The 27379-nt window shown below is 40.3% G+C and overlaps 1 protein-coding gene across 1 annotated transcript in view; it reads left to right on the forward strand.

The window, feature by feature from the left end:
- The window catches only part of LOC136361954 (PHD finger protein 21B-like), a 61989-nt gene extending 37340 nt beyond the window's left edge, over positions 1-24649 (forward strand). Inside the window, exons 5-14 of the mRNA XM_066320235.1 lie at positions 264-614; positions 2900-3022; positions 7492-7543; positions 11679-11755; positions 14536-14590; positions 17766-17788; positions 19085-19243; positions 19933-20008; positions 21105-21208; positions 23423-24649. Of these exons, the coding sequence (XP_066176332.1) occupies positions 264-614; positions 2900-3022; positions 7492-7543; positions 11679-11755; positions 14536-14590; positions 17766-17788; positions 19085-19243; positions 19933-20008; positions 21105-21208; positions 23423-23647 (1245 nt within the window). The 3' untranslated portion in view covers positions 23648-24649. The remainder of the gene's footprint in view (positions 1-263; positions 615-2899; positions 3023-7491; positions 7544-11678; positions 11756-14535; positions 14591-17765; positions 17789-19084; positions 19244-19932; positions 20009-21104; positions 21209-23422) is intronic.
- The last annotated feature ends 2730 nt before the right edge of the window (positions 24650-27379 follow it).

A 27379-nucleotide genomic window follows, 5' to 3' on the forward strand; every position in this document is an offset into this window, starting at 1 on the left:
TGGAAGTGTGCTAATCAAAATAAGGATTTGACTTTCTTCTTGTTGTTTAACTGTTCTTAACTGCAGTGAGTTAAGAACTTCAAATTGAGAAGTGCTGGGAATATATCTACGAGTAGGTGAGTGTTTGGCTACCTGCAGTTGCTACATTCTGTTTTTCTAGATGCTCCTGGTCCACGGTTAATGCAATTAGAGATTCTGCTGGGAGAACACCCGTGTGCAGTGTTTGCTCATATGCCCAATAACGCCCGACTCTCTGTTTGCAGGTTAGGCCAAAGACCCTGATTCCAGACAGCCTCCCAATCTCCCCGTGCAGAGACCAACCCTCCAAGCAGCCTCCCACCTTCCAGAAGGCAACCATAGTGAGCATCAAAAACCCCAGCCCCGCCCTCCCGACCGCCAACAACACCGTCAGCCATGTACAGACACAAAACAGCGGCCAGCAACCCAGCGTCGAGCCGGCGGCCCTCTCGTCCCCTCTGAGCGGCGCCGGCGTGGCCTACGCCATCATTTCCACCTCCCCCAGCAATGCAGCCCCCCTCAGCACCAGCGCCGCGGTCTCGGTGGGCAACGACGGCATCAAGGTGCAGCCGCTCCTCATCAGCGCCGACAGCAAGGTGAGATCCTCGGGGGAAACCCGGAATGGTGCTGCAGGTGTGGGTGCAATATTGCCCCGGGAGGGCACAGTGCTGTCAGGGGTTCTCTGCCAAGAAAACAACCAGTGGGAAAACACGCTGTGTGTGTTCTAGTTGGGTTTGGGCAGAAGGCGCTAGACATGACGGCATCTCGTTCGGACTCACATGTTTATTATTTCTTATCTAAGTTATAATCTCATGAGGTGTGGGCTCTGTCTTGCAAGGCAAGAAAATGGCTCCTTCTAACTCGTTTCAAGGACTATTAAACAATAAACAAAACCAATTAAAACTCAACACCTAAGTTATTTTTATTTATAAGCCAATTAAAGACCATTCAATGTCTGCGATGCGGGCTTTCACTAACCAACTAGAGAAAATCACCCAAACCCAAGAAGAAGGAGGATGAAAAAGGTAAAGAAGAAGCAGTCAGGCAATGCCTAAACCCCTCTATATTGTTCCTTATATATATTATTATATTCTATATCTCAAAACCCCGAACTTTAAGTATTTCACCCTGTGGCATTACACACTTTTATACAAACTACACACACACACACTCCCAGTGCTATCACTCAGTTTTGGAAGCTGCCCCTACAGCCTCAGGTCACAGGAAGTACTCTTGTGAGGGTCACTAATTGTCAAAGCAGAAAGTCTGGTATTTCCAGCGTCCAGGATTCCAACAGGAAAATTCCAACAGGGACACATCGAGGCTGGTAGACTTTTATCTGTGTACAAGCCTGTTTTTTACCGGGAACAAAACACATCATTATATAGACTGGCATTAACAGGACCATATGGATTTCTCCTTCCTTAAGCCAATCCTCGCTAATAAAATACCTGAATTCTGTAAAGGCTCAGATTTTCTATGGGCTCCCTCTGCAATGATATGGTGGTACTAGATTTGTTGACTGACCCCAGGGAGTACATAAAATAATCAGAGATTCCTTTCTGCTCTTCCAGGGCAAGGCCAAATGAAATGAGAGTTCAGGGTTTCAGAAGTGACCAGGAGATGAATCAGTAGAAAGAAAAAGTTCAAGCTATGAATTACTCCTTTCATATTTGTACTGCTTTTCAGCATTGGAATGCAAGAACTTCACCACTCTTATACCAGAGACAGGCTGCTAATGTACCCAGAGACATTCGCTGTAATTTACTATTAGGATTCTGCTACTTTTGGTCTTGTTGGCAGCAGTGGGTCTCATACAGCACTAAAATATATATATATAGGATGTAGGATGGCTTTTGAGATAAATAAAAGCAGACATCTCACCCCATTTCTTTGACATAAATTATTTTTCTCTTACTTAAAATGGCTGCTGGTTCAGGAAACCATCCCTTTTTATGCTCTTAAATCTTCTAGAGTGACTGAGTTAACATATTTAACACTTAAATGACATTGATTGAAAATTAGCAATGAAGTAGATGGAAAAGGCCTGTTCAAATCTAATAATCTTTATCTAGAAGGTGATAGTGCTTGGGAAGTCTTTTGGAAGCTTCCACAGTCCATTTAATTATGGGTATGATGTCATATGTGTAGTCCTGTGGGCAGAAATTCATTCCTTTTAATTTAATATCTTCTAGATAATTTGACCTACATTGTGTAAATCTTCATGTGGTAATTCACATATGTGCAGCTGGATATACTACCATAAATGTGTGAATGAGATCTGTGTCCTAATTCCTATGAGTTCTAAACAAGACCTAACTTTAATTTAAAACACGTATAGTTTATTTAGTTTACAGAAAACGACATCTACTGCTTTTAGCATGTAAAGGCTGAGGACTGAAGTCTGATCTCAGTTGCATGAGGAGTACCTTCTTTCCCATCGCCATGTACTTACTCTGAAATTACACTGGAATGAGTGAGATCAAACTGGGTTTGAAAGTTTAGTAATCCCATCTCTTCTATTTGCACACAAAATAAAATCAAAGACCTTAAAATCACTAATACCACAAGTACTAAAGTATGGCTTCTCATCCACCTTCACAACTCCTCTAAATAGAAAGTGTCCTAATTTTCAGAAGCACTGGTCAAGTGACTTAGGCTGCAGCAGGTTTATAACGCACCATTAAGAATTACTTTTTAGAAACTTAAGTATGGATTTAGGACCTTAACCTAGGTATCCTGTTGTTTTATGCTTTTGACTTGTGACTTATATTTTTTATTTCTAGGGTATCCAGTAACCCTTCAAAGAGGACTCAAAGATTTCAGGCAGAAAAATCCAGTTTCATAAAGTGAATTCTCTTATTTGTACATTGTCTTTTAGGTTATCATTATTCAACCCCAGGTCCAAACCCAGACAGAAAGTAAAGTGGAGACAAAGAAACCTCCTGAAGAGTCAGCTCAGGGACTGCCTGCTACCAAAAAGAAAAAGGAGGAAAATCCAGAGGTGATTTTTTTTTAATTTTATTTTTAATAAGTATGCTACAATATGGTGAAGTCATGGGGGCCAAATCTAAACTTTCTTCTGTGTGCACATGCGATTACTTTATTTGTGCTTATCGTTCTGCCAGCTGTTCCTCTCCTCTCAATCTCTGCAATCTGGCTAATTTCCCTGCTCCTGACAAATTTGGTTTGCACCATTCTAAACTTCCACTGTCACAAAATGTAAGACTTGGAGGTCTTGTAATACCTAGAGGTCTTATGATAATCTAGGCACCCCATGGCTGCAGCTGGATTTCTTGTGAAAGGTGTATACAAGCTTAAGATATTTTCTTTTATGTTGTCAAACATGTAGTGTCCGATTTAGAGGCTGCATATGAGGTGGAATTAACATTTCTTTTGTTAGCTGAGCTTTTAACATCTTCTTTGTAATGAATCTTGCAATATTTAGATTGTATTAATAGTTTCCTGCATTTGCTTTGTATGTCTTCCCACATGTACACAGATTCTGGTCTGAAATACATTAAAATCCTTTAAATTGAGCAAGAGAATAGTAAGCAGAGAATGAGACTAAATGAATTTTGTGAATTATACTTTTGATTTAAACTAGAAATATAAACTACAAGTCCTTGTAGAAATGGGGTCTCTCCAACAGACATTTTGGGTTTTGACTGGCTGTGTTCACATTAGATTGGGTGTAATTTTAGGGCAGTTTGAGAAGTTTTACAACTGAATCTACTTCTTTTGTGGAAATGCTCAGCTCCTGTGAAATCTTAAACCTCACTAGTCTAATAAATGGGTAGCACAAAAGCATCCTTGGAGCTGTAGGTTTAAGAGGATTATTACAATATAAACCTATGTTACTTGAGGCATGTGGGAGGCCATTTGTTTAGCATTTTAAGAGGTTCATGTATTTAAAACAGCATTAAGGATAAATATTTTAGCCCAAAGTATCACAGGTCTATGTAGAAGCTCTGCAAAACTACGCTTGGGAAACTTCCCAAGTTTAAAATATGACCCTTACATGAATCTTCATTACCACTGAATGATGGGACTGTTGAGTCCTGTTTTGTTTAGGCAGGTGTTTACAAAAACTTATTTATTTTGTAGTACCTTATGGGGAGAAAGGCCAGTAGGTCCTGCTTAGAAACACAATGCTAGGAAAAAACATCAGTTTTCCTTTGCCTGTAACTTATCCCCATGGAAAAAATATCGGACAAATCATTCCAGAGGGATATAGGAGGAGGCAATTGGACTGGGCACAGTTTTGGTGTGGGATTCAAAAATATAAGATTTTCATTACATTGCTAACTAGAATACCTCGAGGACATTTTCTAGCTGCAGACACTGTTCCTACCTTGTTTACTGCAGGTCTCAAAAACCTTAATTTTCTGAGTGGGGTGCTGATGCTGTGCCCTAAAGTATGACCATTCTTTTCATAGATTTGTTGCACAGCCATAAATAGGTAGGTCTAGAGTTAATTTCTTTTGTTCTTTGAAAGTAAACTTTAGTTGATTATCATGTATTTATGCAATTAGTGTAATTAGAACTAACATCATAATTAGTATAAATACATGTAATGACATAAATAGAACATGTAATTACCAAACAAAATGCTTTTATGAGAATCTTTGTTTTGCTTCATGAAAAGACATACTGTGTATTACAGGGAATTACAAAAGGGAGCTGCTCTTCTGGGGAGAAAATGCCCTGGATGTTGTTTTTGGGGTTTTTTTGGTCATTTGGTTGGGGGCGGAGGAGGGCGGTGGGTTTAATTTTTTTTTTTTTTTTTTTTTTTTTTCCCCGTGAAGAGACCTGACATCACCACAGAAAGAAACAGAATTCTGCCAAAAAAAGTTTTGATCATTTAAGAATTCATATTAGAAAACTATCTGGCAACATTTCTCATTCTAAAATGTTTTTATCTAGAAGAAAAATTACTGCCATCAATGCTGGTTATTTACTTACTGGTGTTCTAATCCTTCCTAAGCACAAGAGAGACACATGGCAATTGTGAACTAAATGCTAATGTTAAGCCTGGATTGAAATTCGGGAGAAAATGAAGTGGTGGTTTTGCAGCTTCCTGTGCAGAGGAGGAACAAGAGACCCTGTGGTATTTGAAAGGAAAGGTTTGCAGTGGAAGTCAGATTTTGAGTTGAATCCAGTGAGATACAGGGGTGTGAAATAGCAAAACCCATAAAAACAAATAGGCTGTTCATATAATATGCTTGTTCAAAAGAATACAGCTTGTACTGGGTTTTTTAAAAGGAACCATCTTTCAAGTCCCTATAAAAGCTTCCTGTGTTTAATCATGAGATAATTGTCTAGTCCACTTGCGATGGCTCTTCATATTTTAAGCAAGTATGCTGTCATTACATTTAGTTACATACTTATTCAAAAAATTTCAGCATCAAGCCAGGAAATTGTTTAGCAAACAATCCGGTACAGAAAAAATTTCAGTTGAGGCATCAAAAAATGTGTGCTTTCCTTACAGTTTAATGTTCAGGTAATGCAGAAATTCTGCACTCCATTGAGAAAACACACACTAACCATTCCAGCTTTCTGATTCTATCCCTAAATTTTGTTATTCCCTTTGTTTATAGTGCTGAGAAGTATCCTGCCACTCTTACTTTTTGATGAGGCTGAGGTGAAGCTTGTCATCCTACTCAATTGACTAATTTTCTTCTCAGATCTGCACAGTGGATCAAATATTCATCTTTTCCTTAAGGTGTGGGGCTCCCACTGTGCCTGGCTGGGGTTTCATTACATAAGGACTGAACATTACTGAAATCAAGGTCTGACATGCAAATGAACACGTGTATGTGATTATCACAGATATGGACTGCAGAAATACAGTGGGAATATATCTAAATTGCCAGTGAGGAAATTCTACACCACCATTTTTTGTTCTGTCTGGAGAGTAGGAATCTCCTGAGGTTGTGGAAAGGAAGTATCCCTGTCTTACGTAGGTGTTAGTTCACCTGTTTGACAAAGGTATTTTTACAGATGCATGAGTGGTAGAGATGTCCAGTCCTGACCCTCTGATTTTGATGAAACCACCCAAGAGCTAGATCTTCTCCCCTACAAGATGAGTATGTTTTTTGCTCCCATAGTTTCACTAAGTGAAAGTCAGAATTGCAAAGGAAATTGTAGTTCTGATGACTTACTAGTTGATTTTGTCCTGAACTGAAATGAAATGTTGAATCATCAGGCTTTTCACAAAACAAGAAGGTCAGACTAGTTTTGACTTGGAAGTGTTGAAACATGTTCTCCTGACACTCTTTGAATGAAACAGAATGTTTTATTTAGCCTTCTACTGCTTAAACACGGTGTTTTAGTTGGACCTAAATGTAAACATTTTATTGAGGTATGATAATTGCATCTCCTTATAGTCTTTGTACACTTCCTCAGACTTGGACTGCGGGCTTTGCTTGCTTGGATTTCCCAAGAGCTTAAATTTCATAGTCAGATTGTCTCTGCTGTGGAATTGAACCTCGTGAAAATGCCCCTTTTTATTCTCCTTTTATGGTAACCTGATCCAACAAGATCCTTCAGCATGGAAGAAAGAGGAGGCCCCCAAAGCCCTACAAAGTACCACAAATGTGACTGAAAACCAAGGACTTCAGTTTGGGCTTGGAACAATGCAACGTGATTTCAGTTTTCATCAAAAACATGCAATAAAAACTTCAGCAAAACCTTTCCACAAGGAAAAATTTTCCAGTGAGAAATCACTGACAGAAAATTTAGAATCTGCTCTAATACTTGTCCTATCACTGCATCAGCATGTTCTGAAGATTTTTTAGTATGAAGATATGTTGTATGCGTATATGGTTTAGAAGAGCTGTGAATAATATTTTAGATCAGATTCCTGGCTGCAAAATGAGTTCACCAGTGTCAGTGAGGCATGCTTATTCACTCCCCATTGAGGAAAAATGTTGGATCAGTAGATTCACAATCCATGCACACAATGTTATTTTTATATCTTGGGAAGAGAAATTTCTGATTTTTTTTCCAATGAGAGGTCTCTTTCAGTATGCTTCTGATGTCTTGTTTAGTGTTGTACAGTTCATACTTGCGTCACTTCATACAGCTTGCTCATATCCAATAAAAGCAGTGCCATGTTCAGAATGCAAAAATAATACAAAATTACTTCATTAAAGAATTGGAGTAACAATACAGCTAGCAATGTGAAATTGAACAGATTGAATTGACTGAATATTGGTCATGTGCTGTGTAAGATGAGCAGTCATCTGGCATTGACTTCAGAAATCTTTGAACTGATGGAGTTTATATAGCAAGGAGAACCAGGCATATCTCAAGCAAATCTTCAGTTGAAGTTCTTTACATTACTGCACATTCAAATATGATACTTTTCTGAAAGACTTTTACTGGGTTTATTCTGAAAATGCTAATTTTACTTACTTTTTTACTATGACTATTATAGTAGAAAATCTAACCCATTTATCTTTTCCTTAGAAAATTGCCTTCATGGTAGCACTAGGACTGGTTACAACAGAACATTTGGAAGGTAAGATAGCATATGTTGATTTACAGTTCAGCTTTTGAGTGAAATCTTTTCCGTTGGCTGCTCTGCCAGACCATGTTACTAAGGATTGTGTTCAGATGGTTTTTGAATATCTCCAGAGAAGGAGATTGCACAGCCTCTCTGGGCAGTCTGTTCAGTGCTCTGCTACCCTTCTGGAAAAGAAGTTCTTCCTCATGTTCAGGAGGAACTTCCTGGGCATCAGTTTCTGCATGTTGCCTCACTGGGCACCATGGAGCACAGCCCAGTCCATGCTCTGACCCCTGCCTGCAGATATTTATATACAACAACAAGATTTCCTCTCAGATTTTCCTTCTCCCATCCTCTGAAGGGCATGAAAACTGAAAAAAAATTAAAAATCAGGTGAAATGTTACCTTTGCACAATTGTGCCTTTCAGTCTCACAGCAGTGGGTGACTTTGACTCAGCTCTGCCTCCAGCCCCATGGCACAGCTCCAGGGGCAGGAGGACTGGCCCTGCAGCCAGCCACCAGCATGCCTGACTCAGGCTGGTGTTTGGACTCACTCAGTCATCAGGGTCCTTTAAAAGATGTGAACAACTGGAGGAAACAGCAAAACAAAAATCCTGCAAAGGCTCTGACCACCAGGTTGATGGATCTGTGAGACCCAAGGATGTTTGCAGATAGGCAGCAAAGTGCCTGCTGCTCCCTCCCACGTGAGATGGACTTCCAGTTTTTGAGTTGATTGTCTGTCATCTCTAGAGCTCCACAGAATAATGTGTAAAGTAGTGGTGAAAATATGGCATTTGTTTTATAAGATTTTACTTACTTAAGACTACTTCTCAAAAAGAATCCCTTCCCTCCATTTCCCCCACTTAGCCAAAAGCTTAACAACTAAACTTCTTATCTAATTCTGTGCTTGCATGAGAGCCTCTAGCATGTCTTCCCAGGCTCCTGAATATGACTTCAAACAAATATTGCACATAATGCAGTATCACATAGTTTTCAGGTCCCTTCTCCAACCTTCCAAAAATAGCTTGCTGAAGTTAGCAGACTTGTATCTTTCTTTGCCTCAGATTTGTTGTTCTGAAATTATAGATGAGAGGAGGAAAGAAGGGCTTGTTTAGCAAATTTGCCAGTGGTGTGAGACAAGTTGGGGTGGCAGAATAGTTTTTATGGACAGAGATGATGCAGGTATTTTTAAGAAATGATCTGATGGTTTTTAGTTACAAGCTCAGCTACAACAGGTTGGTGTGATTCCACCAGGAGAGGAAGTTGGTATCTGTGTCAGCTGACAGCAATTCTTCATCACAAAAAGTGTTAATGGCAATTGATATTTAACACCCATCCTATGGACTACAGTTAGCAAAATGCTTGGGAATTTCCAGTGCACTGAGTTTAAGTTTTATGTGCTTTAGGCTTAGGAGCATGCTTAGCTACTTCACTGTCTCAAGGTATCTGCCATTTTTAGTTTGATTTCTTTTTACTAAGATTTCCAGTTCTTTGCTTTTAAGACAAGTTGTGAATTAGTGAGAAAATACATCTGAATTGCAATGTCTCCTCAGCATATGCAGCAGGTTTCCTGTGGGTTTTGTTGCCACTTTTTAGTGTTTTTCCTCTTTAAATCTGCATTTTAAAAATCCATTTCATGCCCCAGTGACTGAGAATTTGAAAGCAGTTTAAAGAAATCTTAAGCCTTCGTAATTTTTAATCCCTTAATGGTAATGGATTGAAATGGAGATCAAAAAGCTTCAACAGTTTGGGGAGAAGAGTTATAATCCAAAAAGTGCAAATGATGACTGCTTCTTGTTTCCTTTGTGTAAGGAAAACAGGACAACATTGAAGTTATGCAGAAGGACAAATTATGCTTACAACAGAGACAACTTAGTTTTGAATAATTCTGTAACCTTTGATTTTATTGGAATGAATAAATTTCTTGTGAGGATTTATTGCTTACGTTTAAAATGCCAAGCAGTGCTCTGCTCTGTTCTACACCAAGTGTGGAGATGCACATTTTAAACCAAACTGCTACAATACTCAGCATGCAGAATCAATTCTTGAGGACAAATACAGTTTTTATATTCAGACTAGCATTAAATAAATGGTTCCAACCAAGAGCTATTTACTGTGGAAAGGAGAATTGGTGACCACAACTGTCAAAAATGTTCTTATAGCTTCCACATGCTAAAGGTTATTATATTACTGCTCTGTAATGTTTACAGTTATCACTCATTGCTATTTATGTGGGAGCAGTGGTCATTACACAGTTCAGTTTATTTGAAAACTTCTAATAATTTCTCAATTTTACATTTTTAGAATTTAACTCTATCGAGACTGAATCATTAAAAGTTTATTCATTTGGCATCTTTAATTCACAGTGTTACTGTTTTTCTTAATTTTATTCATTAATTTTCTGGTGAAGGGCTGTGATCCACTTCTATATGAATTTCTCTCTCTGCATAGTAGCCTTTTCACCTACCCTCCACATGAGCATTCCCTGCCTGGGAAAAGAACTCTGTTCTGCAGAGCCTGAGTGTGAGGCATCTTTACCAGTAAATGTACACAGATGCTTCCACTGACTACCTGTGTGCAAGGTACAGCTTTCCCTGAAGATAAATTGCCATCATGGGCCTCATAGAATGACTGTGCAGAGTGTTTATGGGTGAAGGCAGCAGCTCGTTGGAGTTTGGCCTCCAACATAAAGCTATCTTCAAATTCATTCACCTTTGTCAAATGTTTGTTCAATGCTTAAAATGGAATATGGAAATGACCAACACTTGAAAAGGGTGCTGGAAACCAGAACTGAGTGCTAGGCATCCAGTTCCCAAGCATCATAAATGCCCTGGAAGCTCAGCTGTATCTTGCTGTTGGATTACAGGTGGGAGGTCTTGCTGTATGCCCTGGAGGCCATTTTCTGGTGCTGAGGGTATTCTGAGATAGAATACCTATTTAGCTCAGACATTGAGGAAAGACACCAGACCTCCTGCACAATCCGATGGTGTCCTGAGTCTCTGTTGGGTGTGCTTCAGGGCCTCTGGGATGAAGAACATGCTCCTGCCAGTTCCTCTCCTTCTGAGATAGAGCAAGACAGAGCAGAGGTATCACCACCACGGGGGCATTTAGACTAACAAGATCCCTCAGCTCAGAGTTTAAACTTTACCTTGCAATATTTGCATAGGAAATATTTTGGAATACATCACAAAATTCATATCATGGGATGGCTCTCCTTGCTGAAGTGTGTCTGGGGTTTATAATCAAAATAATGGGCTCTAAAAGACATGCTTACAATAATGTCAGCATTCTGAACAGATGTCAAGAGCTGGAAAAAGAAATTCCATATGATGTAAATGGAATCCTACCTCAGATCAAAGTAGCACCAAACCTACAGATTTCTGTAGCTGAGTAATCTGCTCCCTCTCTCTGTATTTTTGCTGAGTTGTACACATGGCTGGTGGTTGCTAAACACTCTCCTCATCATGTGCCATCTTCAATAGGTGCCACCCTTTATTGGAAGGGAGTTGTGGAAGTTTAGTGGAAGGGAGAAATGGGCTGCGGTCTAAAGAGCCCATCTGTGTGCTGGTGTTTGCAGTGACACATGCACATATATATGACTCATTTTGCAAGCTCAGGATTATGAGGCTGTGTGCTTCTGGGTGGATAAATCATCACACTCTGGTTAGAACTGAGTCCAGCTGTGCCGTTTCAACTATGCTTTTTCTAGCCTCCATGGAGGAAGAGTAATGTAAATTGAATTTAGAAGGTTCTCTGTGCTTTCATATGATATGAACTAAAGGTTTAATTGCTTTAAATGCTTCCCTTCTGTTAATAGCAGACATAGACAGTAATTTGAAGGCTCTCTGATGATGCTTGCTGAATATGTGTCTGAAGGGATCATAATAAAATTCTTGTAGGGCAGCAGAAGTCTACCTTGAAGGAAGGAAAAAAAATGCCTGTGAATCCCACAAGGAACAGCTTATTAATGTCAAACTTTGAACTGCAGCAAATACCAATGCTGATGCAACCCAATTATTGTTTAGAAGCTGGAACAGAGCACAAAGCTCAGGGGGCTGGGGCTAAGATCATCTTGCTTAACAAGTTATATCTACATTTTTCCCCTGATGAATGAGAAATACACAGTTTATGTTCCTTTCCATGGTTACAGAAATCCAGAGCAAGCGTCAGGAAAGAAAAAGGAGAAGCACAGCAAATCCAGCCTACAGTGGACTCCTGGAAACAGAGGTACTTCTTCATTCACTTTTTTTACCACAATTCTATGTCATATCAATAAAAGGCCTAAGTGTTCCTTACTATAATAGTGTATATTAATGCAGAACCACAGATGCTTGTAAAGAGATACTAATGTAGAAAAGAAAGAAAATATCTCATCTCAGTGGCTATGCAACAGGTTTTCACCCCACAACATCACTTGCGCCAAACCAGAATTCATCTTAGTTTTAATAAAGGCCAAAAGGACTAAATTAATGTGGGACCTAATTACTCTTTTATCTACATAGGCAGTCCCTTTAGATCATAACTGGAGAACAGAAGTGTTGCATTATGTTCAAATGTGCATTGCTATTTCTCTTTTCTTATGTGCCAAATAGTAAATGGAGATATTTGCTTTTTTATAAGTGGCATTCATAAAAGGAGTGTGTTGTTTAAGAATCAGTGTGGTCTGCAGGGAGTATAGAATCTGCATGATAAATATAATAATGAGTTATTAAAAATAAAATGCTCTGGATAATCTCTGTTATCTGTTACATTTACACTGTTGCATTTATAGTAGTATCAGAATTTGGTTGTGCATAATATTGGATTGCAAACTTGGTGTAAATAGGCTTAACTTCTTCTGAATTTTTTTTCTTCCTGTCTAAACTACGATATATGCATTTATTCAGCTAATTAAAATCCCACCTTTAAAGTTTCAGCACAGTTTGGGTTTACTGTCTGAACTTTCTACTGAAATAAAACTCAGTTGCAGCCAGCTCTCCATTTAAGCAAGGCTTCTCTGTGTTCCGAGTTCTCTAAGACTAGAGAAAGTGATTGTTCTTTATTTAAGCACAAGTGATGCAGAATTCCTGGTGTGCCAGTATTTCAGATTTCTGTCTTTGTTGGCAGATAGCAAATAGATGAGGCTAAGCAGAAACCCACCACTGCAGTCAGACTGCTGAGTTGCTTGATTGTTCTTTTTTCGAAAGCATTGGAGATCTTTATGCTCCAGAGCAGCTCTGGGCACTTGAGTTCTTCACAATTTCTCAACTATTTTCTTCAGTGCAAATACTGATGTCCATACATGCAGTATTTAACACAGTAGGAACTTTAGCATTAAATCTGTAGCTTCTTAGACATTTTCATCCTGATTATTAAAATACCTGCGGCAGAGTTTTGTGGCTGTAGCCAGATTGGTGTTTGTGACAGACTCTATCACCTTGGAGTAGTGGTGGAAGAGATGGCCTACATCTGCTGCACCCCTAGTTCATACTTCTCATCACATCTATTCTCAAGAGCATATGCTGAATGCTGAAATGAAGGATGGCATGGAGAAAGAAATGTCTGTGAAAGACTCCTGTGGCTGATCAGCTGTGTCCTCATTAGGAGCTGTCATTAAGTACTGACCATGGGGAATGCCATTCAAGTAAAATGGAGGCAGATGGTTTTTCTCTGATCAATTAGCTGCTCAGACTGATTTGCTAATCAGTGAGTTGAGGTATTTGTGGCATTTCAGGCATTTTGGTGCAGTTCGATTTAGTCTACTGAATGATCTTTAATTCATGATTGTTTAAATTAAAATTGCATATAAATTAGACTTTTTATTTGCCAACACCCCTTGAAATGGCAGGAGCTCAGCATTTGAAGTGGTGATACTAACTTTGATTGCAAAAATGTGATCATGGTCTTATATCTTCACTTGAATGGCGTGCTTTTTCTTTTCAAAGCTTTGTTCTTAAAAAAAAAAAAAATCCAAGATACTATTTTGTTTTCCTATCCTCAGTGGCCTTTTTTTTTTTTTTTTCCATAGGAAAGGGTTACACTTTGGGCTAGTTATTTTTTGAAGAAAGAAACATCTATTCAAAATTCATTAACAGAGTGACAGCCGCCTGTCCATAAGAGAATAGTTTGTTCACCACAGAATAAATAATTTAGTGTGAAAACCCCTCTAATTTTCTTCCAAGCAGAATCTAACAACATGTAATGAAGGAAAATAGTGCTGTTTCCAGTCCTGCTGTATAAGTATTGGATGGCTCAGAGGAGCAATTTGGGGTTGTCCAGACTATTAATGAAGCCTGGCTTGCTATTGACTGCAGCTTGTGCCATCAGACAAGGCTGGCCATGGGCTGTGTTAGATGAGTTAAACTTCTCAGACAGGTTTGCAGTGCTCTCTGCTTGTAAATTTGGTGATCTCAGCAGATTGAAATCACTGCCAGCTCCTCAAGGTCCTGCACATCCACTTCTGAAAGGGAAATACTTTGCTAAGGCCCTCATTGCTTGCAAATACAGTATGCTCCTCTGAAATGTAGGCAGGTGTCACAAAGGTAGCAGTGGTTCTCCTGCAGGTGAGAAATTCATCACCATTTCTATATATGCAAAAGAGAGTAATAATTCTAGGGGACACTTGGACCACTATGCTAAATTTGAAAAATAGAAATTGGCAAATGTGAAACCACTACAGCAAATAAAAATGTCACCTCACAACAACAATTTCCCATTATGGGCATGGTTGGGCTTGGAGTTAATTTTGCTGTAGTCTTACCAGCCCGTGGAACATATCCTGCAACCCCATCAATCACATTCACAATTTCTCTCTTCTTAGTAAAATCTGATGCACAATAAACTGCTCTACAAAAATCTTGTTAGAAAGGTAAATCATGCAACTGTTTGGCTGTGTCAGTGGTCAGTCTCACACAGCCTTGGAGAGCTGGTTAGGTACAAGGTAAGCCCGTGGAGATTGATAATTTGAAATGTAAGAAACAACCAGTGCGCTTTGCAGTGACATGGGGTTGGTTTCTTTTCCCTTGTAGCGGAAACGCCTCGCATCAAATTATTTGAATAACCCCTTGTTCCTTTCAACGAGAGGTAAGCATATTTTTAAATGAATACACTGCTGTTCTGATGACACGTTAAAAATTCATTAGTAGGATTTCATATGAGGTACTGTTAGGATGCCATAGGGCATTAGTTTATGTATGTAACGTCCCTGTATTTTTTAATATGGAGTGAATATAGATTGTGTTTCTGCCAAAACAATGGAAGGATAAGGCTAAAGGTCATAATTGTGTAGAAATGAATCCAAAGCTGCTGCAATCAGTGGAAAATCTGTTCTCTGGCACCTTAAGCACCATGCAGTGAAAAAACTGATTAAAGAAGGTAGTGTTGCCAACCCCAGGTACTTAAAAATATATGTTGAAAAATAATTACTGTTTTAGGCTTTTCATTTGCCTCTTTCTACCAGCTTTAAGAAACTCCTCTCCACCCTCTAGCGCTAGAAATTCCTCACAACTTTTGCTTCAATAACAAGGGCTGAAAACCAGTTTTTCTGATTTCAAGAGGTAGAGCCATAAATCTAGACCTGATGACCTTGAACGTGCTTTCCAGTCTTGTATTTATAAGAAATTCAAATCTGAAACTTAATAGTTAATGTCTTGAGAATTAACAACTCAGAGGAGCCATTTGGGGATACTGATGATTAGCTCATGGGAAGAAGTGCATTTCAGGAAAAAAAATGTGCAACACAGAGAAGATAAAGAGTTGGGACATGTGAGGTGAAACACAGAGAATATAGCTTAATTTGAGTTTAATATAGTTTAATTATAGTTTAGTTTGAGTATAGTTTAATTCTTCAGACAAGACCCATGTAGTGTTTTAAGGAAGAAAGTGAGAAGCTTTTATTTCAGAAGAGGAGACAAAGCCAGTAAAGAAATTTGATTCTGTCCTTGCCTTTGTTTTGCCATTATAGCTTATTCTCTATGAGATGCATTAGAGGTAAGGGAAGAGAGATCTTTTTCAAGTTAAATATTATTTCAGTATTAGGAGCATTTGCAGGAGTAATTGTAATTGAGACATGAAGTTTTGACAGTTTTCCAGTGTTTTCTTGATCTCTCTGTCAATTGTCATGTTTAGTGCTTGAGATTCACCTTTCTGCCTCTGCCTTGACTTCCTGCACCACAGGAGCACCGACTGAAAGGCAGCAGTGCTTCTCTCTGCCTTCAAAACTTCACATGCCAGATACAGACACTTGGCCTGCTTATCATATGCCTGCGATGCATTTGGTCTCAGAGGACAGCAGAGGTTATTACAGCAAACAGCTAAGCTGACATGCCTCTTAGCAGGAAGCCAGGCTCATGTGAGCCCCGCTGGAAAGAATGTTATTCCTGCCTTAGTTTTATCTTCAAAATTAAAATTGTAGTTTATTGTTTGTCTTATCACAGCCCTTGTTTCTCTCATGTAAACACATGTGAGAAATCAGGACAGAGTGGCATTGTTAGCAAGTTGTGCTGCCGGCCCCTTGGTGGGTTTAAGTTAGGGTTTGATATCTCTGGCCTTCCTTTCATGACATGTTTCTCATTTTACTTGCAAGGAATTAGGCAAGTGACAGAGCTCTACTGTTGCAGCTGTCTTGGAGCTTTCTGGAAATCAGCAACCTCTCTCCTTAATCATTAATTCCTCTTTGAGTCCTGTATCTTTGGTTTTTCCGGAATCCAGAATATGTGCTGGAGTCTTGCATATTCTGAGAATGTTGAGATGGACTTCATTAGAGCAAAATTCCCCACCTCTGCAAGGATTTTTTTGGCCCCAGCACTCTTCTGCTGGATGCTGCAAGTGCTGAACAGAAAGCAGGTGCTGTCCCAGATTGCTTGGCTCTGCAGTGGTGCAGTTCTCCATCTTCAGTGCAGAGATGGCTGCCCCTTCCCTTATAAAGTGCTCCTTAAAAAATATTGTCCTCAGTTTTATCTTTCAGCAACCAGAAGAGGCAAGTGGTCATGTTTTAAGAAGTTTAAAACTTTATAGCAAATGTAAGCTGAAAAGACAAATAAACAAACTAGAAAAAATCCTCATGATGTCCAGGAAACAACTGTCATTTCTGGAAACCCAGAAGAGGACAATTCTTGTAAATTTTGATCAAAATGTTAATTAATCAGGATTCATTTATATGAAAATGTCTTCTCTGAAATGAGGTCACATCCCCTGACATGTATAATTTGTACAAAAGATTCATCAATTATCAAGCCTCTGTTTATCTGAACAACATTTATATCCCCTGAGTAACCATGGTGTCATACAGTGGTGGATCTTTGTGTGTGTGATTTTGGATACGAAGCAACAGCTACGTATTTTATAAGTCTGTGATTATTTATGGAACTCGTTGCCAAAAGATACTACAATTCTTGGGAAAAGTAGAGAAAATTATAGAAGAAAAAATCTATCAAAGGCTGTTAAATATAAAAAGCAAGATGCAAGCTCAGGGATAGGTAAGCCCATAGACTCAATAATCCTGATAGGTCCCTACCAACTTAGGATATTCTGTGATTCTATGAAATAAGCAGCAAAAGTTGCGACACACTGTGCAGTTTCCATGAAGCTCTCAAATTTTTCTGGCTTTTTATTTTTGGACTAAAGTGTGTTGCATTCCACAAATTATTTTTTCTTTTTATGGAAGGCTTGGCCTTCTTTCCAGTGAGCACTATTGGTTCTTGTTCATATCAGGTTGTGAATACAATCACTACAGACTCAGTTTATCCAAAGGTCACTGGTGTTCTGGGTGGGAGTAGTTTGATGAGAAGGAGTTGATGATAGGATCAGGCTCACTCCCATAGGAGCTGACCATTTTGTCCAGGAATCAGCTCAACATTTAAATCCATGTTTAATGGAGGCACCCATTAAATGGGTTAAGTGCATTGCTGGTTCAGGGCCAGCCTTTCCAACACCCCACATGCTGAGGTCCTTCAGGAAGGCTTTTTGACTACTGGCATGTGGAGAGGAGCTCTGCATGAAAATTTCTGAAAATTTCAAATACTATGACCTTTCAGCATCAGACCTTTGGACATGGGATTTCTGCCCTGTACATTTTAAAATCTCAAATGCCAATTCCACTGCTTGCTGTTACATTCTTTCCTGCCTGCATTAATTTTGGCAATGTCCTGATCTCCTATGCCACATCTTGGTTAAAATTACTCCCAAAGCTGAGAACTAGCAACCACTGCAGCAATGTATTTTCCACTAATCTGTTTTCTGCCCTTCTTTTATATGCTAGCAAATGAGGATCCATTCTGGAAGGTATGTGTGGCAAAGTTTGTGTATTAGCAGGTATCTTTCTCATCACTGTATTCAGTGCTTGCTTCTGATTATTGTAGTCACTCCCAAGGTACCTAATTGCAGTATTCTCTTCTCCCAGTTAAGTAAATCTTTGATTCCCTAAGCTGGAATTTTAAAGAGATGAACTCTTGGGTTTTCATATGCAAGGCTTCAGTTTAGTCCCTTTGTTGATTCCACTGACTGAGAAATTGCTAGTCAAGATCTATGAGTTAATGAAAGTTTTATAAGAGAAATGAGTAACCATTCTAGTTTGTAAAGATTAAATCTCTTTACATTTGGGTTAAAATTAAGATTCTTTAAGCAGGTAGTTTATAAAGAATAGTATTTTGGAGAGTGATTTTTTGATAGGACTCATTTAGAATTCAAGATACAAGCCTGACTAAAACTGCCATGAAACTTTTTAATTACTATTCCTAAAAATGAAAACATGCTTTTGGAATTAAAAACCATAAAATTACTATTCTGCTTCCTGGAAAGCCAGTAGGAGTTTTTTGTTGTTGTTTTTTGTAATGATTCATGAGGCATGAGAGTTTCAAAATCAGCGTCTCCTTTATTAGAAAGAGTAATTAATGTTGCCACCACATTAGCATAGCAATCTACTACATGACATTGTAACTCTGTTGATGAGTCTTAGGTCATGTTATGTATTGCTTCAGACAAAGCACTAATCAGTCTTGTTGGAGAAAGGTTGTCAGAGCTAGTCTGAGCAGAGAACAATTACTGTCAGAGAGAAAGAGGCCAGAGGAGTTCACGTAAGAGGGTATTTAGCCCAAGGCTGTGGTGCAGCCTCCTGTTTCCCCAGCTGCTCTTTGAGGCAGTGCATGAACCATGGAACTGTGCTTCCTTCCTGTGCTTCCTTCTGCTGTGGGCATGAAGGAGAAGTGATCCCCCCATTAACTCTGATCCAGGACAGAGCCATGCATGGGGATACATGTGTTGTAGGCACACAATGGCAAAGAAAAAAGTGAAATAATTCCTATGTCACAATCTGGCTATATTATTTGACTCTCTCCTGTGTTTCATTAGTTGGGTTTTATGTTTCTGTTTCAATTTATGGAACTTGCTTCTGGCTCATTTGTTGTTTGTATTTGTTGCTATCATGTATCTATTATTTCTGTCTTCTGTGTCTGTCAGGGTCCTTTTGACAATTAGATTTCATGTTTGAAGGAACCTGTCTGCTGCAGTAGAGGCTTTGAATGCTGTGTAGAGGGAAGTTCTCAATGGATTGACTTTACCCAGGGCACCCTTCTCTTGCAGAATGAGATCCATCACGATGAACACTGCACTGCTTGCAAGCGTGGAGCTAACTTGCAGCCCTGTGGCACATGTCCCAGAGCATATCACCTCAACTGCTTGGACCCACCCCTCAAAACTACCCCCAAAGGGCTGTGGGTCTGCCCAAAGTGCCAACAGAAGGTAAGCTCCATGGAGTACAGCATACCAAGAAGGGAAAATGGGAGACACCTCGAATTTGTGTACCCCTAAACAAATCTAACCTATGGTCATATAGCTCAGTGGACTACATTAGATAAAGAAGTACTGAGAGATTTTTAGTGCAGTTTGCAGTATTTATTTCTGGTATTTTTCACTATCCTAGAGTTAGAACATACACAGAGTGCTGTGGCTTGCCTATAATTGCTAAGAAATGTCCTCTTAAAATGTCTCTTCAGTTCCTTCAGCTCCTTTCTTTACAGTAATGCCACCAGCATTTAGCTAGACAAAGAATGTAACTCTTAGAGATGAGGGAGGCAGGTGAGAAGAAGACACTCTTCCCCAGTGGATCTGAAAGGTGTGAGGAGAAAACTTCCTTTTCTTTAAATCACATTTTTCACACTGTGTTCATCACAGTTATGTGAGAAACGCTAAACTGCCAAGTTGCTGAGAGTAATGCTGATTGCACAAGTAAGAAAAAAATTACTAAAACATTAGAGTGTCACTAAAGTGTGGATTCTGTGCCGTAGACTTCCTTGTGCTTAGCCTTGAGGTCACTTTTATGTTCTGAGACAAGGACCCAAGTTCTGGTCCTGCCAAACTGGAAGGCTGGAGCAAACATTAATGTGTCGTTTTGTGGAATCCTAACCATTTATTGTTTCCCGGGCTTATAGGTGTTAAAGAAAGATGACGGTGTGCCATGGACTGGAACTCTGGCTATTGTTCACTCCTATGTTACTCATAAAACAGGTAGGGATTAACTGAGCCATTGACAAGGGATTCCCTGCTCATGATAGGCAATGCCATTTAAGCCCTTAGCTGGAATATCCAAGTAGTGTTATAATGCTGATGGTGTAGGTCATAGGGCCATAAGTGACTGGGGAGAGCAGACTTTTTCTCTCCCCTTCCCCTTGGTCTGCTCCTTTGCTCTCTGTAAGGAAGTTGAGAGTGATCTCTCAGGAACTTCACTCTCTGGGGAAGCTATCATGGAAGTGATGCCTTTCCTGGAACAGGGCTGAAAACAGGATTTTGAGGCAGAGTCATTATGAGGCAGAGTCAGCCCAAGCAGCGCCACGTATTTGGGTCTGTAGCACAATGCCAGACTAGTGTCCCAGACACCGCCAGCTTCTAATTGTTTCAGTGTTACGTGGTATCGCAGCCACTTGAGTCATACACTGTGTGACAGATACGCATTGAGCATTCTACTTTTTAATTCCCTGTTGCACTCTTAAAATAGGCTGGTTTGGGCATTAGATCATATTTGTAAGGACCTTTATAGAGGTCTGGCACAGTTATAACTGTGCTTTTCTGCCAGGATCACTAACTATTGCCATTCCGCGGGGCTGACCTCTTCCTAAATACCATTCACCTCTTTCTTGGAGACCTCCAGGATCACATGTGGTCTAAGGATGAATTTTAATTCACCTTAAAGATGCACTGTACCTTTTGGCTTGTCCTCCTGTGTGCTAACCATTGGCATAGACACATGCATAGAATCCCAGAACCATTTAGGTTGGAAAAGACCTCCAAGTTCATTGAGTCCAACCTGTAACTGACCCCACCTTGTCAACCAGCCCAGAGCACTGAGTGCCATGTCCAGTTGTTCCATGGACACCTCCAGGGATGAGGACTCCATCACCTCCCTGGGCAGCCCCTTCCAATGCCCGAGCACCCTTTCAGTGAAGAAATGCCTGCAAGCAGAAACTCCAGATTTCTTTGGCTGTACCTGCTGACAAAAAGCTAATGAGGCCTTCAACTCACCATGCAAAATACCTGCTTCTGCTTTCTGTCCTCAAGTGCACAGTACATCCTTAACCTCTGCATCCTTAATCTTACTGTTCCACAGTCAAAGAAGAAGAGAAGCGAAAGTTATTAAAGAGAAGCAGTGAGCTGAAGAGTGAGCACAGACAGTTAGAAGAAAAAGATCGACTTCTCAACAGTGCAGTGAAGGTAGGACACCTGATGGAGACACAGAGTCTCCTGAAGAGATGTTTATAAAGAATTTAAGCCCCCCAAAAATTGTATTTTGTGGCTAGAAAATGATTCAAGCTCGCAAGCAATAGATTCTCAAGTGTGAATGTGTTTCTCTCCAAGGAAGTGCATGCACATTTTCTTTATGCACAAAAGCAAGCCAGTCTAGCAGGCTGAGGAGGAGAAATCACTTGAATTCCTGTGGCAAAACACACACAAACAAAACTCCACAAATAGCCATGGCAGCCCATCTTGTAGTTGCATCCATAGCTCTGAGCTCCCCAATGACTTTAAGGCACTTCCATCCTCCAGGTGAAAAGTTTAGTCACAAGTGTGTCCTCTGGTGGTAGCTGCTTGTCCATTAGCTCAAACCTCTTGATATTAAGTAGAAATAACTATCTTTACTGAATATTGTAGCATCTCTCCATGACTGGACAATGGACTACTTTGTCTCTCCAAACTCATTTCAAAGCTAAATGTTGTCTGGAGGTATCTTCCACACATATTGTGCTATGAGGAGCAGTCTCTGGCTGAATGGGCTGAATTCAAAGCCTAATTCCTGCCTTCATGGCTGAAGGAACTACCTGGGGCTACCTCCCTCCTAAGAGGTAGGTGTTAGTTTGCATGGCAGCCTTAATAAATATTTGACACTTCCTTACCCTGGAAAAATCAAAATGACAACTGCAGAAGTAATTGGTCACTGCTTGTTTTACCATTGCAGCTATCCAGAGGAGGCGTGTTGAAATATTTATCACGTAAAACAGAGTGGAAGGAAAAGCAGTAACTTATTAAAAGACATCACTGTATATTCCCTGTAGATGTGTATAGCACTAATGGAACCACACATCTGTGTAATAGGTAGGAGAGTGCAGTGGGCTCAGGAATTTGGGAAAAGCTGTCAGCTATCAGGTGTGTCTCATGGCTATCAAAATCAGTAAGATTTCCATCTAAGCAGAATCAGGTTCTTTCAGTGGGCAGCACTGTCTTATTTAAATGATAATATCAGCCAATGATTGTATTTGTTGGAAATGTATCCACTTGAAAGGAGAAAATAAATGAAAGGTGTCCCAGCACAGAGCAATTTCCTTCTGACATTTTAACAGAGATTTATATGAAAAAGAACACTCTCATACACCCCACAGCTGCAATGGTAAAAACAGAACATAATTTATCTTTCATCTGAAATTTCATCTCTCTTAACCAACCTCTGAGCAGCTCCACACAGCTGCTTTCCAATCAAGTTGATTTTTTAGTAGGCATTTCCCAGTTCCCCAGGACTGGAGAATCCCCAGCCCTGGGCAGTCTGGACCATAGCCAAAGAGTTGCAATCTGCAAACAAGAAATCAGTTTGGTCAGACTTCTGGGCACACTGGGAGAAAGAAAACAGGGTTCAGGTATTAGAGGCTGCTGTCCCCTTTCATCTTGCAGACAGACTCAGGGTGTGGGTCTGTCCCTCACAGAAGAACGCGGTGCTGGATGCAGCAGTCCATGGTTGGGAGTGAAAGGAGAATTACTGAATCTTCCTATCTCTTCTTGGAGAAATGGAGGATTTGGGATGCCTTTGTTTAGCTCCTGCTCTCGTGCCCATTTGCATGGAGGTTTTTATTTCAAGTGATCACAGGGTGCAGTTTGGTCACCCTGAGGGATGAAAGCTTTCTTGTGAGTGCTCTGGTGTAACAGTTGTGTCTTGGAGCAAAGTTTTCTGCCAGGAAAATACTGATATCATGTTCAGTGAGATTAATGTATCTTCACAGTGTCTATTCCCTGAAATGTATGGCACTTACGAAATGCCTCCTGGTGAGGTTCACCCACCAAGCATTTATCAGGGTCCTTTGGTAGGAGTGAGAGACCCAAGTGGTCCCTTCTGTATTTTCAGTAACACAGCTATCGCACATCTCTGTAGAGTGCAGAAGATGCTCCTGCCAGGCTGTCTACAGGATGGAGTCAGAAACATCCTCCAAACACATTTCACCTAGGAAGAATATTGTTCCCTCAGACAGCTGCTGCAATGTGTGCAGCACTGCTGATTACTCCATTTGTTAAGCTCTGGTTTTGCTTTCCCCAAAGGAGAACATACTTCGTTTGAGCAGAACACACACCCAAGGCACCAAAGGATGTTTGGAGAGATGTTTGACACCACTTTGAATGTATTCTCAGCCTTTCCTTCTCTCTCCCCTTCTCTTTATTTGACAGAAATGCTTAGAGCTAAAAACCAGCCTGATGGCCCAGCAGAAAGGGACTCAGTCATCACTGGAACGTCTCAAAACCCTCATTAGACTGATACAAAATGAGCAGATGATTCAGGTTACCATGACGACCACCACCACCACCTCCCTGCTATCCATCCCCTGGATCAAACCCTCTGCTGCCTCTGCTGCCATGCACAAAGCCTTGCAGCCATCACAGGGGAACAACTGACACGAGCCGGCCGTGCCAGGTCCGACGGGGCGGCGAGAAACTTTATGCACGTGAGCAGGGGAGAGATGAAGCTGGAACAAAGGACAGAGGGAGCAATCTCAGTTTTGATACACTCAGAGACTTGCAGACCAGTCAGCCCAGTGTGTAGGTCACTGTGGCAGCAGGTTCCCACAGAGTGGCTTGTGCTGCAGTTTTGTATTTGCCAAGACCTTCAGTGACATGTGACCAGACCTTATGACATTTTGTTTTGTTATGTTGGCCTTAATGTATTTATATGACTGAGGATGAAGAGGAAAAGCATGGCTGATAGGAAGCAGGATAGCCTTTTTTTGGTCCAGACAGGCTTTCTGTTCTAAGGGAAGAGGAGTTAGTGAGGTATTAGAGAAGTAGTTGGGCTGAAAGCTATGTGTGGGGGGGGGAATCAGTGAGATAACCAGAAACTGAGCTACTTAGCACTTGACCTGGATTGTTTTCAGAGGAACAAGTTTGGCCCCATTGATTCAGGTGACCTGGAGATGGGGTCGTTGTGACCAGAACAGCATCACGGACACTCACAGAGCCTTGGAAACAAAAGATTTTTTTTTCCTGTATTATTAGACTTGAGAATTGCAGATATTTAAATAAAGAAACTGTATGAAGTTAGCATTTCTAGTAAAATATTGAAGTATTTTCATGCTGATGCTTCTGTATATGCGTTCTGAAATATTTAAAAAATACGACTGTAAAACTCCTTTTGCAGGTCCTTTTTACTTATTTTGCTATCAGTGTATTTTTCTCATGGAGTTTTGTGCAAGGTTTAGCATTAACCGTAAGAGTGGATATCTTTGACAGTTTGGGTTTCACTTTTTAAAGAGATTATTTTGTGGTTTTCTGTCTTTTTGTTCATTTCGTATTCTTTTTTAAAGAAAAAAGCAAATAAATATTCTGGTTTTTGTTTCTTGTCAGTACAGATAATATGCCAAAAAGATAACCTTACATTTTTGTACTGCATTTTTATTGTTAAAGATAATGTAATATTATTTATTTTTTTGGTTTTGGTTTGGTTTAGTTTGTTTGGGATTTTTTGTTTGGTTGAGGGTTTTTTGTTTGGTTGGGGTTTTTTTTAGAAATATCTGCTGAAATGGTACAGTAAAGGAAAAAAAAAACTGCCTCAAGGGGTTGTTTCTCAAACTGGAGACACAAACTCAAGACTTCTGGGGGAGGGACAGGGCATGGAAAATTAAAAGGGCTTGGGAGGATTTCGGTTTTGGAAACTTGATTCTTTTTTTAACATTTTGTTGGATTTTAGCATATTTGGGAAGTGTTTAGTATTAGCCTGAGAAAATCCCAGTGCACCTGCTTGTTTTACTAGCTGGTCTTCCTGATCCTGCAAGGTCCTGCTGGCCCCCAGGGCCCCGTCTCCTGCAGCTGCCTGGGGAGGTGTGATGGCACCCCGGGTTTCTCAGCTCACACTCCCCAGTGCCACTGTCGCTGTCCTTATGAGTTCTCCATCACTTAGCACAACAGGTACTCATGGAAAGCCACCAGAGCAGGACACAAGGTTAGTCTCACATCAGCATATCATATGGTGCCGAATAGCCTTTTTATGTTTTTTGTTGTTTTGGGTGGGTTGTTTTTTTTTTTTTAATTTAAAAAAATAAACACATGAGGGACTGGCTTTTTCTGTTGCCCATCACTAGGCAGCACATGGTCCCTTCAACCATTTTCACAACTCCGGGAGAAACTGTGCAGTACTATACAAATCTATTTTAATACACAACACTCGATTGAACAAGATTTTTATATTCTTTTATTGATGAACAAAGTGAACTAAGTAAAACACAGTTGTTATACATTGGTTAATGTATGCAATTATGCATTCTGAGTGGCTTGCAATGTAGATGTTTCAGGTTTCATGATTTTTTTCCCTTCTCAGACAAATAAAAAAAAAGAAAGGAAAAGTGTGGAAGGTTTAATATGTGAAGAATTTCTGAAGAACTGTCTTCAACTGTTAAAAGTAGTTATTTTGAAAAGAGGGCTGTCCAGTGGATAGTGTGCATAGAAAAAAAAAAAGTGTTTGTCTTAAATATGCCAATGTAGTTTTACTTCTTTATGATGCATTAAACTTGACTGACAATTTCCTGGCATTGTTGTGGTGGTCTCTGCTGCTGAGGGTCACAGCATGGCCTGCCCAGGGCCTGTTCAGGGACCCCCTCCCTGGCCAGACTCTCTCTGGGGCAGGAGAAGTGACTTGAAGAACAGCGTGTGCTGATTTCTCCACTACTGTGTTCCATTTTCAAATTTGCTGCAAGAATGAGCACAGTACTATCTGCTTGCTTTCTGTCAGGAAGGTGGCCTCTTCTTTGAGGCCACTGTGTCTCCCAGGAAGAGACACCCTGTCCTGTCCCGTGCTTAGCTTCCCACCTCTTGGAATTATTGCCAATCCACCAGACCCCTGGGCTTTGCTTTCATACCTGCACTCTCAGGTGCTCTTCAAATGTGTGGTGACCCTACTTTGTAAAGTAATTTATGCATCACTTTATAACTGCAGTAAAGAAACAGGGAGAGGGGGTCCTAGTGAGGGTGGGCTGGTTTCTGGCTGGTGGAAGGGATGGAACTTCTTCCCAATAAAATGAATCAAATTAAAGCAAAACACTGTCACAGCTGAATAAAGCCTGCTATACTGGCTAGTGCTTACACAGAGCACAAACAGGATTGGGGTTTTCTTGTCAGGGGTAGAGGAAAGGGTATTTTTTTGTCTGGGAGTGTGTCGCCTTGTCTTCACCTCCTGGCAGTATTTACTGTTTAATTTCAGGCTGCAATAGGCATGGGAACCCAGCACTGCACTCCTGCTTCCCCTACAGCTCAGCTGCCCCCTCCTCCCTCCCAGCCGCTGCTATGTGGAAGGCAGGCTGATTTTCCTAACATTGCTTCTAGTATTAGAAGACACCTCTCCCCCATGCCAGAAAACTCCCTAAATCATGTCATTGTCATCATCATTGTCATCACCATCACCACGTCTGCCACCACCCTAACCTTTAAACTCAGTGCTGTGCTAACAGAAAGGAGCCATTTACAGAGCTCTGCATGCTGCCTTAATAATTAATGCAGTTGCAAGAGAGTGCAGCCTTTAATCTTTGATAGTATTTTAAATTGAGGTTTTGGTGGAGATTTGCAGGAGTCACGGTAGCCTCTGTTCCTTGCTGTGGTTATGGGCATTGTCTTTGAAAAGAATCAGGAGTTGCAGGGTTCCCAGCCTCCCCTCCCAAGTGAAAGTTATTTTTTACAGCTATGCCAGACTTCACAGCTTCAGGGCTCTTTATTTTACCATGACAGAACATTTTCTGTGCACAGGACTTTTTCACATGCCGTAAGTTATCTCGCAGAGGATCTGCAAATAGTCATTTGAATGAAGTGTGCTGTCTCCAAGCCTGTCAGTTTTGTATTTGCACCTCTCCAAATGTAATTTCACTCATTCTTCCTGCCCACTGTCTCTTGTCCCTCAGAAATGAGAGGAAAAGGAACACTTTTCTTTGTTGGGAAGTAAGACAGAGCAATACCAGAATGAGCAATTTTTGTGTCAGGATCTCAGATGTTTCAAGGTTTCATACTCTTTAAAGGGAGAAGCCACTAGGACCTAAACACTCAGAAGTCAGGAAGCAAAGTCAAGACCGCTCAATTCTTTTTTTGTAGTATTTAGTTTACAATCACAGCGGCAATTTTTGTAAGATATTGCAAACTGATTTTACGTCA

This window comes from Sylvia atricapilla, chromosome 5, assembly GCF_009819655.1.
Source record: "Sylvia atricapilla isolate bSylAtr1 chromosome 5, bSylAtr1.pri, whole genome shotgun sequence".
Classification (NCBI taxonomy): Eukaryota; Metazoa; Chordata; class Aves; order Passeriformes; family Sylviidae; genus Sylvia; species Sylvia atricapilla.